The 12,500-nt window shown below is 45.3% G+C and overlaps 1 protein-coding gene across 4 annotated transcripts in view; it reads right to left on the reverse strand.

Moving 5' to 3' along the window:
• Window positions 1-12,500, reverse strand: part of dtnba (dystrobrevin, beta a) — a 30,061-nt gene that overhangs the window by 7,275 nt on the left and 10,286 nt on the right. For 3 of the 4 annotated variants that reach the window (XM_080527806.1, XM_080527805.1, XM_080527808.1), the window contains 11 exons: window positions 7,129-7,342; window positions 6,912-6,997; window positions 5,702-5,856; window positions 5,128-5,233; window positions 4,068-4,234; window positions 3,656-3,780; window positions 2,317-2,388; window positions 1,301-1,378; window positions 1,016-1,103; window positions 520-605; window positions 54-167 (listed from right to left, as the gene is read on the reverse strand). In XM_080527806.1, the coding sequence (XP_080383932.1) occupies window positions 54-167; window positions 520-605; window positions 1,016-1,103; window positions 1,301-1,378; window positions 2,317-2,388; window positions 3,656-3,780; window positions 4,068-4,234; window positions 5,128-5,233; window positions 5,702-5,856; window positions 6,912-6,997; window positions 7,129-7,342 (1,291 nt within the window). The remainder of the gene's footprint in view (window positions 1-53; window positions 168-519; window positions 606-1,015; window positions 1,104-1,300; window positions 1,379-2,316; window positions 2,389-3,655; window positions 3,781-4,067; window positions 4,235-5,127; window positions 5,234-5,701; window positions 5,857-6,911; window positions 6,998-7,128; window positions 7,343-12,500) is intronic. The other variant, XM_080527807.1, reaches the window with a different exon arrangement.

Consider the following 12,500-nt stretch of genomic DNA (forward strand, 5'->3'; position numbering starts at 1 on the left):
GCTGCAGTGAAGCCTGGGCCTGGAGTAGAGGCTGTGCCCGGACAGGAGGGTACCTGAGCAGGCGCAGCTCGGCCAGCAGGGTGGGGTTGGTGTGGCTCTTGTCTGGGCTGGGCCGGCACGCCGCCTCATGCTCTACTCGCAGACGTTGGATCTCTGCCAGGATCTCTCTGAAACAGAGCAGACACACGTCAGCATGGACGGACGGACGGACAGACAGACAGACAGACAGACTCACACCTACACCCACTCACTCACACCTACACTCAAACACACTCACTCACACCTACACTCACTCACACCTACACTCACACACACTCACTCACTCACTCCCTCACACACACACACACACACACACACACACACACACTCACTCACTCACTCACTCACTCACACACTCACACACTCACACACTCACACACTCACACTCACACTCACACTCACACTCACACTCACACACTCACACTCACACTCACACTCCTCGTCAATCGGTACGTGATCAGTCAGTCATATCTACTGCACCTGTTCTTGTTCTCCAGCTGAGTGATGAGCTGTCTCTGCTGTTTATTTCCATCAAAGTTCACCCCCCGATCAGCTGAAAGCCTCTCCTGCATTAAACACACACACACACACACACACACACACACACACACACACACACACACACACACACAATTACCAAAACAAACAACAGGCATGGATTTCTGTGTCAGTATTGGGTTAGGGTCTCGGATGTGTGCATACATTCACACACACACACACACACACACACACACACACACACACACACACACACACACAATTGTTCAAATGTGATTGGCGGACCCCAGGAAGACTAACTGATGTCATGGCATTAGCTAATGGGGACCCTAATAAACAAAACAAAACTACACACACACACACACACACACACACAGTTGATCTGTATAGACGAGACCATGTCTGTCCCTCTCTGATGCTACGGTGGTACAGCCAGACATAAGATGGCGTGCCACTGCCCAGGGCGGGTCCTACTCACAGCTCTGTTGTCAGGGACTGCCAGACGCGCGGCGTAGCGAGCAATCAGCTTGTGTTCCTCGTCCTGTCGACTGGGGCTGTCCACGGCTCTGGCACACAAGAGGAGAGGTTTAATACACACACACACAACACACACACACACACACACACACACACACACACACACACCCTGTATCCCTTCTACCCGACTCTTTCACCTCCATATATGCCATGCTCTCTCTCCTCCCTCCCTTCCTCCTCCCTCCTTCCTCCTCCCTCCCTCCTCCTCCCTCCCTCCCTCTCTCACAGTGGGCTGGTCTGTAGGCGATTGACGTAGGCAGCTATCAGAGCATGTTCCTCGTTCATACGCTGAGCAGCAGCCAACCTGCAACACACACACACACACACACAGGATATTGCATACAGTCTCATTATCGCTAGGCTATAGGCTTATAGCTCATCTCCCTTTGAGGTTTAGGCCTATTCTCTCATTCCTACCATCAGATCACTCCATATGGTGGCAGTTATTATGTATTGGAATCGATGGATACAAACTGGCAACCTATTGCATTTGGTGACAACATTATTAACGGGTGTTCGTCCCTCATCCTTTCTTCAACTCTCTGTATTTTTATCTACGTGCCCTTGTGTGTTTCCCGCCTGAGTGATGGTCTACCCCGCCCTGATTGATTTCACCTGTTACTCATTTGTAAACAAATCATTCTTCCCCATGTACAGTATATGTGACAGCAGCTGGTGAAACCGTAAACAAGTCTCCAACCGACAGACCGTTCATACCTTTATTTTGAAAAATGTAAATAAACTTCAGCGTTGTTGAAAATCAATGACACACTCGCTAGTCAAGCCAAAACATTGCAATGCAATGGATTCGGTGAGTAATCCCCACTACTACCTAGTTAGTGTGTAGAGTAGTGGGGATTACTCACCGAATCCATTACATTGCAATGTTTTGGCTTGACTAGCGAGTGTCATTGATTTTCAACGTTGACATTTATTTAAAATGTTCAGAATAAAAGTCTGAACATTTTGATTGGTTGACGACGTTCCATGTTAACACTCTCGTATTGTGATCTGCATTTTCATGATACATTTTGGGGAATTTTAATCCATTTTATTATGTCAGCAACGTCAGAATATTTTTTGGGGACGGCACCCCTGACCCAGTCCCACGGTACCCGGGTTGAGAAACACTGCTCTAGTACTCAGGCCTATCCCCAATGTCTGTATACTGTGTGTGTGTGTGTGTGTGTGTGTGTGTGTGTGTGTGTGTGTGTGTGTGTGTGTGTGTGTGTGTGCATGTACCTCTTGGTAGGGCTTGGGGCTCCCGAGGACAGCAGCATGGCGTCACTCATGTTTTGGACGGGCCGCGCAGGACTACAACCACACACACACACACACACACACACACACACACAAACAAAGGATTAGACAGATCCCAACTTAAACAACCTGCAGTATCACACATAGAAATAGAAACACACACACACACACACACACACACACTGCAAAGAGTATCATACACTGTAACATAGTTCCTTCACATCCACAGTCAGTGTTTGAAGCCATCTGGTATTCCCAAGGTCAACAACATAACTGATAAGGATGCAACAAGTTCATAGTGGACTTTGTATGCACTAGTAAACAATCACTATAAACACAATATACAACACCAATCTGAGCTTAAAAACAAACACACACACACATCTACACATCGAATGCACACACACACACACACACACACACACACACACACACACACACACACACACACTCTCTCACACACTCACATGGTTCTTCTGAGTGCGTTCATGCAACACTGAGCCATACCAGGCTGAGCAAACACAGACAGGACAAAGATCACCAGAGAGAGATGGGGGGACGGGGGGGACGGAGAGAGAGGTAGAGAGAGAAGGACTGGGAGAGAGAGAGAAAGAGAGAGAGAAAGAGAGAGAGAGAGAAAGGTAGAAAGAGGTAGAAAGAGAGGTAGAGAGAGAGAGTAAGAGAAAGAAACCAAGAGAAAGAAACCAAGAGAAAGAAACTAAGAGGAAGAGAAAGAGAAAGAGGGGGAAAGATATCACAGGAGAAATAATGACTTACCTTCCTTTGAAGGAACACACAGTAAAAGCTCCCAGTGTCTGCGTATGTGTGTGTGTATGTGTATATCTCTGTGTGTGTATGTGTGTGTATGTATGTGTGTGTGTGTGTGTGTGTGTGTGTTTGTCTGAGGCTTGGAGAGTATAAACCTTGTCTGCTGTTACTGAACCAATCCTTATAAGCCCGCCTCTCATGGGGGAGGAGTCATGAGAAGGGCTAGCCTAATCTGCCCCAACAGATTTCTCACGCTGTGTGTGTGTGTGTGTGTGTGTGTGTGTGTGTGTGTGTGTGTGTGTGTGTGTGTGTGTGAGTGTGTGTGTGTGAGTGTGAGTGTGTGTGAGTAAATGAGTGAGTGAGTGAGTGAGTGAGTGTGTGAGTGAGTGTGTGAGTGAGTGAGTGAGTGTGTGAGTGAGTGTGTGAGTGAGTGAGTGAGTGAGTGAGTGAGTGAGTGAGTGAGTGAGTGAGTGAGTGAGTGTGTGTTTTCTGTGTATGTATGTGTGTGCGCTTGCATGTGTCGGGTCATGTACGTGCGTGTGTGTGTTCTTACACAATGTGAGCGAGGTCTAGGGGTCTTTCAGGTTGTTCTGGGTAGAGGGGGTGGGGAGGCTCCCTGGAGGGCACACACCCCAGGGTCCTACTGAGGGCTCGGCCCAGCTTCACTACTGGAGACTTCTACGGGGGGTCAGGACGGTCCAACACAGTCAATGGAAATAGCGCTATTATTACACATGCATAGTCAGAATCTTTTTCTCTTTTTTTGCATGATATCATTAACTATCTCCACCTACACACACAGTCACACAGTCTCTCTCTCTCACACACACACACACACACACACACACACACACACACACAATCACACAGTCTCTCTCTCTCTCACACACACACACACACACACACACACAGTCACACAGTCACACAGACACACACGCCCACTAGTGGACGCTGATGTAACTCACCCAGGACGAGTGCTCTTTCATCTGATGCTCGTTGCTATGGGAACCACTGGCATTGCAGCGCCAGAAGCAGTCTTGGCAGAGCTGGTAGCCATGGCAACGCCGGCACCGATAGCGGAACCCTGTCATGCCGTTACTGCGGCAGTATGAACACGTCACAGGGTGGTAGACTGAGAGAGAGAGAGAGAGAGAGAGAGAGAGAGAGAGAGAGAGAGAGAGAGAGAGAGAGTATAGTGGCTTCAAACAATAACCACCGTCCAGGCAAGGCAGGGGTTTTGACGCACATCCAAATATTTAAACCAACAAAATCGTAATCCAGTCCAGGTAGAATTGCAACAAAAATATGGATTTATTCTCTAAATAAAAGAAAAATCTCTTTAAATATAAACATAAAATTCACAGTTCCAGTGGCATCTTTAGAAAATATAAAAATATAAAAATAACAAAATATCATTCCAATATAGTCTCACTTTCTATAGTGTCTTTCTTTCAGTTTCCTTAAGTTCTCCTTGAGTTTGTCAGACTCTCTCCTTGTGTGGTCAAAAAACTATTCCCTTACCCAGGCCTTCCAAGACTTCCTCCCTGCTAGCCTCACTTCCTGCTATTTAAACAATTTCCCTGACACAGTTCAGACCAATGGGCACTAGGGGGGAACCACCATACAACATATTCAAATAGTTCAGGCAATCATTCATTCAATCATCATGATCATTACTCAATAGCATTCAATAATATGCATTTGGCTCCTACATACCGGCCCCTAATTGTTGACAGCAAGGCATGCAGAAACAATTAACAAGAAGGGTTACATTTCTAATGGAGTCAAATCATAGCATACATACATTACTTAATATACAGCAAACCACATTATTCAATACAATCTTTTGAGAGAGAGAGGGGTTGATTTCAATCAGCCTTTATGGGTATTAAAACATTGAACATTGACTTGAAACCATCCCACAGGCCAGTGATAACTCTGTGTGTGTGTGTGTGTGTGTGTGTGTGTGTGTGTGTGTGTGTGTGTGTGTGTGTGCGTGCGTGTGCGCGTGTGTGTGTCTCTCACCGTTCTCAACGTCAGCCAGTCGGTGCATCAGTGGCAGCCACAGTAGACACTGAGGGGGGGGGTCGGCCACCAGAGAGTCCAGGAACATGTTCAAGATCACCCTCTTCTGTACACACACAACACAGAAACGCACTGTAGCTAAGAGGACACAAACACACTGTTAACACTGTTAAATAAGAGCTACAATACTGTGTGTGTGTGTGTGTGTGTGTCTGTCTGTCTGTCTGTCTGTCTGTCTGTCTGTGTGTGTGTGTGTGTGTGTGTGTGTGTGTGTGTCTATGTCTGTGTGTGTGTGTGTGTGTGTGTGTGTGTGTGTGTGTGTGTGTCTGTGTCTGTGTCTGTGTCTGTGTGTCTGTCTGTGTGTGTGTGTGTGTGTGTGTGTGTGTGTGTGTCTATGTCTGTGTGTGTCTATGTCTGTCTGTCTGTCTGTCTGTCTGCCTGTGTGTCTCTGTGTGTGTCTCTGTGTGTGTGTCTGTGTGTCTATGTGTGTGTGTGTGTGTGTGTGTGTGTGTGTGTGTGTGTCTGTGTGTGTGTCTGTGTGTGTCTATGTCTGTGTGTGTGTGTGTGTGTGTACCTGTTGGGGGAAGCAGGAGCGTGCAGAGCTGGGGGTGTAGCCGAAGGACGGGCCCTCGTGGACGGCGGTGGGCAGCTTCAGAGTCTCCCTGAGGAACCAGTCCCACTTAGACAGAACCATCACCCCACTGGAGTCTGACACCTGAGAGAATATGTCTACACACACACACACACACAGACATAGACACACACAGACAGACACACAGACAGACATAGACACACACACAGACAGACACACAGACAGACACACACACACACACACACACAGACACGCATGCAGAGATAGACACACACAGACAGACACACAGACACACACACACACACACACACACACACAGGAAAGAAGAGGGAGCAATATAACAACAAGATATAACAACAAGTAAGCAGCCAGAAAATAGTTTGGTTGTGGTTCCATCTCGCGTCCAGTAGGGGGAGACTCTGCTGTGGAAGTCTGTTCTAGTGTTCCAACACACAACGTGTCGAGGCACCTGAGACTGAGGGTGGATTCACACCTAGCTTGTTTCCCCCCTAATTCGGTTCGTTTGGGCATATGTGAACGCAGCAATCACACTCTGTTCTAGAGCAAATCAACCGGGTCCGCCTAGAGAGGGTGGTCTCGGTCCTAGAGAGGGTGGTCTCGGTCCGCTTGCAATCGCTCCACGGTGCGATTCGTTTGCAGTGAGAACGCACGTCACCCACAAACCAAACACAACTCAATTGCTGTACCCTGCACTGTCGAAACTTCAACACACAATCAACATTTGATTGTCAAACACACTATATAATATGAAGATAAAACACTGAAAACAGATGACGGGTCAAACATAAGACATACATTTATTCCCAATGATTATTTCTAACAGTCATGGACATTATATAGAATAGAGAAACAACAAAAATGTATTGACACATTGCAAATTCTGACCAATCACAAAACTGTTAGCAAGCGTGCTGTTGAGGGTGTATTCAGAACCACAGCAGACCTGAAGATTGTTTGCTATGTCAAGATTGCAGTGTGACCACGCATCGAACCAGGTCCAAGTGCAACATTGTAACATATTATGAATCCGACCAGTCTGAATCGGACCAAATTACAGGTGTGAATCAACCCTGAAAGTGCTCTGGACACGAATCCAACATCCCCATCAATCTGTTGTAGAACGTTCAAACATAGCGTGTTCATAGTGTGTTCATAGCGTGTTTGTACTTACAGCGGAGTTTGTCGACAAGCTTCCCTCCACACAAGGTGGCCAACATCGCCTTGACAGAGAGCACTGTCAGCTTACTGTGGGTTTCACTGAAAAACACACACCACACGGCAGACTATTAAGTGTGTGTGTGTGTGTGTGTGTGTGTGTGTGTGTGTGAGTGTGTGTGTGTCTCGGCGTGTGTCTCGGTGTGTGTGTGTGTGTGTGTGTGTGTGTGTACCTCTCCACAGCAGCCAGGATGAAGTCCAGCAGCAGTGTCGTGCTCTCCTGGGGGTTGATGGTGTGTGTGGTAGGCAGGCGTTTGCTGAGCTGGTTGAACAGGGAGGAGAGGAGGTTCTCGAGGCGTACGACAGACAGGTCAGCGGTCAGCTCCACAGAGTTCAGACCACCGTCCCTCACCGCCTCGATCACATTATACACGTCTATCAGGTGCACTGGGAGAGGGGAGAGAGGCAGGGACAAGTGTTTTAACTCAACCTGACCAAGACAGACTTCATTAATGACAGTACAGTACATTGAGGTGGGTAAAAGGTGCATACAGTGCTGCTTTAAAGTATGTGAACCAGTCTTTTTTATCTGACATAACAGGTTTATATTTACCAATTCCATATGTTGGTTTAGAGCAGGGGTCGGCAACCCGCGGCTCCGGAGCCGCATGCGGCTCTTTTGCCCATCTTCAGTGGCTCCCTGTGGCTTTGACCACAAATTATATGGAAATTAACAACGATTATTTATTTTTTACGTTGCCGCGGTCTCTCTCCTTGAACTACAACTCCCTGCTTACGCTGTAATGTTGTACGTGGGCCAATAGGATTCGGATATGTTGGCACATGACTAGTATTATACATTTGAACTGGACCCAACACGAGACTGGATGTGACGGCTTTTTTTCAAGAGTAGACCTATATCCACAGGGATTGACGAAGTACTGCGGCAGGCAAAGAAAGAAACTATCCACATTGTCTACAACTTTGTGGCTAGATTTATAGACGGACATCGGCGACGCACATCGATGAACGGGAGCTTCCCAGGGAGCGCTATTTGCCTACTTTTAAATGCAAAAATCGGCTTGTCTTTAGCTCAAACCGTTTCCGAATTATGAACTTCTAAAGAAGGTATGATATTTGGGAGCGCCGGCGCTCCTGTGGGTCTGAGAGGGATCATCGTTTCTCAACGGGGGCGTTCAGACAACATCGGGGGGCGCTGGAACAGATCTTTTTAAAAGGGGGGCGTTTAGGTGTTCTTGGGGGGCGTTCGCGCATTAAGTGGTGAGAAAGAGAGAGAGAGAGAGAGAGAGAGAGAGAGAGAGAGAGAGAGAGAGAGAGAGAGAGAGAGAGAGAGAGAGAGAGAGAGAGAGAGAGAGAGAGAGAGAGAGAGAGAGAGCCACAGCAGCAGCAGCAGATCCTGAAAGGGGGTGTGTAGCGGAGACACCGCGGAGAACTATCCCGGAAGGGGAACAGCTGGGCGGGACGCGCAGGAGCGGCCACGCGCCAGCGGAGTTCGAGCGGACATTATTATTATTATTTTGGATCATCTCTCTCTCCAGCACGCCTGTGACATTGACTAGCCTGTGAAACTTAATAAATACGTGGTTAATACACTCTGTGTCGACCTCCCTTAACGCCGGTGACGTAAGCCTGTCGTGCCAAATACTCACTCCCCGCGTATACACACTACCCTCTGCGCTTACGCATTCACTTTATTCGCTTCCTTTCAATACAGCTTATTTAATTTAGTTACAATTAGTGCTAATACCATACCACCATACCAGAACATCACAGCAGGAACAACCTATCTCAAAAAAGCAATCGTAGTCCGGAAAGGGCTCTCTCGCTTACCAATAATCGAACCTAGAGAAATCAGCTACGAATGTCCCTTCCCCTCGCAGGTTCATCACAGTATATTACATAAATGTATTACTGTTAAGTGTTGTTGTGGATGTTATCCCTAGTGCCATTCTGAGGTTAGCATTGCGATGTGTTCGTCTTAACGTTTACAAACTAAAATATACGATCGCTTTTTAGTGATATGTTGCTCCTCTGATGTCCTGGAAACGAACACATAAGCACTCTGAACAGCTGTCAGCGTCTTTTGTTGCTATAGGAAACCACTACTCTGTCTGCTTGCGATTGATCAGCTGTCAGCAGTGTTATTACGGGTACGTTCGTAAATGCACGAACGGTCCGTTCGCTCGGACAAAACCGTGTTTTCAGTCAGAGCACCCATCTCTGAGCGGTCCCAGAGCGCAGAGCTCTGAACTTTGGAACTTTGTTACGTTTTGATATGTTTTGATATGAGAAATTCGAACTAAGTGGTCAGTTTATGAAAATAATACCTTAGAATACTAATAAATATTAAAATAATAGCCCCCTAGCGTTTGCCGCCATATTGTGACACCACCGCCCCAAAGTCCAATAAAAAATGAATAAATATTAGCATCATAAAACAGCAATTTGGCGAAATGCAACACCAGCACAGTGAGCACACTTAAAAAAACTAACAATGTTAGTTGTAATGTACAGTTCTGCAGCCTACTGTTTGTTCTGCATCGGACATGTGTGAAATTGCTGCTGTTCTGTAGCAGTCTGTTTGTATTCTCTGATCTTGTCTAAGTTTGTTCAACACTCAGAAACAGCATTTTTATTCACATTCACTTTTCTGCTCTCTGGTAAACTAATGATAATGATATTCCAACTGCCCAGTTAAATCAAATCTATTATTTGGCATTCATTGACATGCTTTTTAAATGATATAAGACAGAATATTAGTCAACGTTAATATTCAGGGAAGAAAATAAGCCTACTTTTTTTTGATGGGGGGCGGTAAGAGACCTGGATAATGGACAGGGGGGCGCTGGCCCAAAAAAGGTTGAGAACCACTGGTTTAGATAGTAAATAGTGAAAAGAGGACGAGGGAGGCTAGTTTTCATTTGGTACTGTAGTCTACAGTCTGTAGATTTGTCTATTTTTTGGCTGATCTCTTGGTTTGCTCACTTCCTCCGGATGAAATTACAAACGTATCCATATTTTTTCTCATGCTAGTATAGCCAGATAAAAGTATCAACCCACCTGTTAAAAGGCACCAGAATACACGAAATTGCATCTACTCTGTTAAAAATGTTTTGGGGGGGAACCCCCCAGACCCCCTTTACGCTATCCTAGTGTTTAACTTTTGTAAAGCACAATACGTTTGCATTCGGTTGTATGCATGTGCTAAGGCTTATGTATTTGTAGCCTACTTAGTAATTTTGATAGTAGGCTAATATAGCTTATATAGACACTTACAGCATGTGTTGCCTTCATTATAAGGCTTATATAAGGCTTTTCTTTTTTTGCGGCTCCAGACAGATTCGTTTTTTGTTTCTTTGGTCCAATATGGCTCTTTCAACATTTAGGGTTGCCGACCCCTGGTTTAGAGGGAATCATGCGTGTAGTAGGAAAAAAATATTATAAAGAAATTAGTGCAGGTGCAAAAATAAGTGAACCTCTTCAGTCAATAGCTTGTGGCACCTCCATTAGCAGCGATAACTTGGAGTAAACGTCTCGTATAGCCACTAACATGTCTCTGACATCGGTTTTGACATATTTTTGCCCACTCCTCCTTACAGAAGTGAGCTAATTGAGTGAGGTTTGAGGGGTGTCTGGCATGAACTGTCCGCTTCAGGACCTGCCACAGCATCTCAATTGGATTTAGGTCAGAATTTGACTTGGCCAATCCAAAACACAAATCTTCTTTATCCTGACCCATTCTTTGGTAGATTTTTGAATGCTTTGAGTCGTTGTCTTGTTGAAAGATCAATTTTCAGCCCAACTTCAGCTCCTTGACTGATGGCTTGAAGTTCTGTTAAAAAATCTCCTGGTATACCTCAAAATTCATGGTTCCCTAAATGTGGAGTTGGTTAGGTCCAGAGGAGGAAAAGCAGCCCCAGATCATGACATTCCCACCACCATGCTTGACTGTTGGGATAAGGTTCTTTTGGTGGTAGGCAGTGTTGGGTTTTCGCCAAACGTAGTGTATTTGATTGTGACCAAAAAGGTAAATTTTGTCCAGAGAATGGACTTCCAGAAACCTTCAGGCATGTCCAGATGGCTTAAGTTAAAACCACTTCTTATACACTCCCCCATATTTGGGGGAAAAGTCAGATCTATGTTTAATATAACAGATATAAAGAGCTTACCTTTATCAATAAGGTTCATTGATGTCGCAAACGATTCATTAGATTCCATTCTAAACGTCCATATCATTGGTCCTCGGAAGTAATTTTCTTCTGCCTCTGCTCGATTCTATTGGCTCTGACGCTTCAAATGAGTGGTCAATCATGACATTTTGACCAATGGGTTCGGGAGAAAATTCACTGCGTAACCAGAGCTGGTGTGAAAACGAGGCGAGTGCACTATAGGAACGCACGGAAAACTGGGCAGGAGACCCCTGCTGGATGCAAACAGAGTCTAAACAGTTGGATTTGGATGCAATTCATACCTATAGTGATATGTCAATGAAATATAATACATTTTACAGTCTTGATACATGAGAAAGTTTTACACTGATGGTGCCAAAATGTCTCCAAATGGCACAATTTGGTTGTCTGCCTAAACATACCTGTACTAAAACAGGTACAAAGTTGCATTGGCTCACATTACTGGCATCTAATTGGCACAAGTACTAATCAGACCCTGGAGTACTGATTCCTAGATGATTTGGGCTTATTTCGGTCAAGTTTCCAAGACGGAGAGTGAATTTGAGATTTTTCACAATGTTCGAGCTCTATTTACTCTGACACAGTAACATATATTGTGATTCTGACACTTCTACAGTCACCCAGCACCACAGGTGTTAACTTTCATTTGATACCAAGATCATTATGAAGGCCCTTGTGATTGTGGAGATTGTGGAGGCATGTCATTTCGAGCAGAAAACCTGAAAAATAGGACCGATAAGAAGGGCAGTTAGGCTATTTTTTGACAGCAGAGGCCATTTTGATTCAGTGTTCTTCTTATTGTTGAAGCATGCACAGTAACCTGAGATGCAGCAAGGGAGGTCTGCAAATCTCTAAATATTATGTTTGGGTAGGTTTTTACCTGATTTGTTATTTTTCTTGTGGCTCTTGGGAATATTTTGGCAGGGTGTCCACTTCTAGGCCGAGTTCCTGTAATGCTCTCCATTTGTAAATGATTTGCCTCACAGTGGAGTAATGGAGTTCAAATCTTATATGTGACACAGTCTGATCATTTGGTCCGCATGTCAGCACATCAGCACATCAAAATGTTCTCACTTTTCTTTTGAAACACAGAACTACGTTTCAACGTTGTTGAGAATCACAACACAAACTTGCTAGTCAAGCCAAAATACTGCAAGGCAATGGATTCGGTGAGTAATCCCCACTGCTACCTAGTTAACTATAACGCTACTTTACATTGTTAGCAGGTTCACAAAACAAGCTGTGTTAGTTGACTAGCGATGTGTCATTGATTTTCAACAACGCGGAAATGTATTCGCATTTTTCGAAAGAAAGGTCAGATCATTACACCAGATCCCGACATGACGACCTAAGCATTAGAAACGTGTCACATATAGCCTTCTGCAGACTGATGT

The sequence above is a fragment of the Nansenia antarctica genome, assembly GCF_963989245.1.
Source record: "Nansenia antarctica genome assembly, chromosome: 3".
Classification (NCBI taxonomy): Eukaryota; Metazoa; Chordata; class Actinopteri; order Argentiniformes; family Microstomatidae; genus Nansenia; species Nansenia antarctica.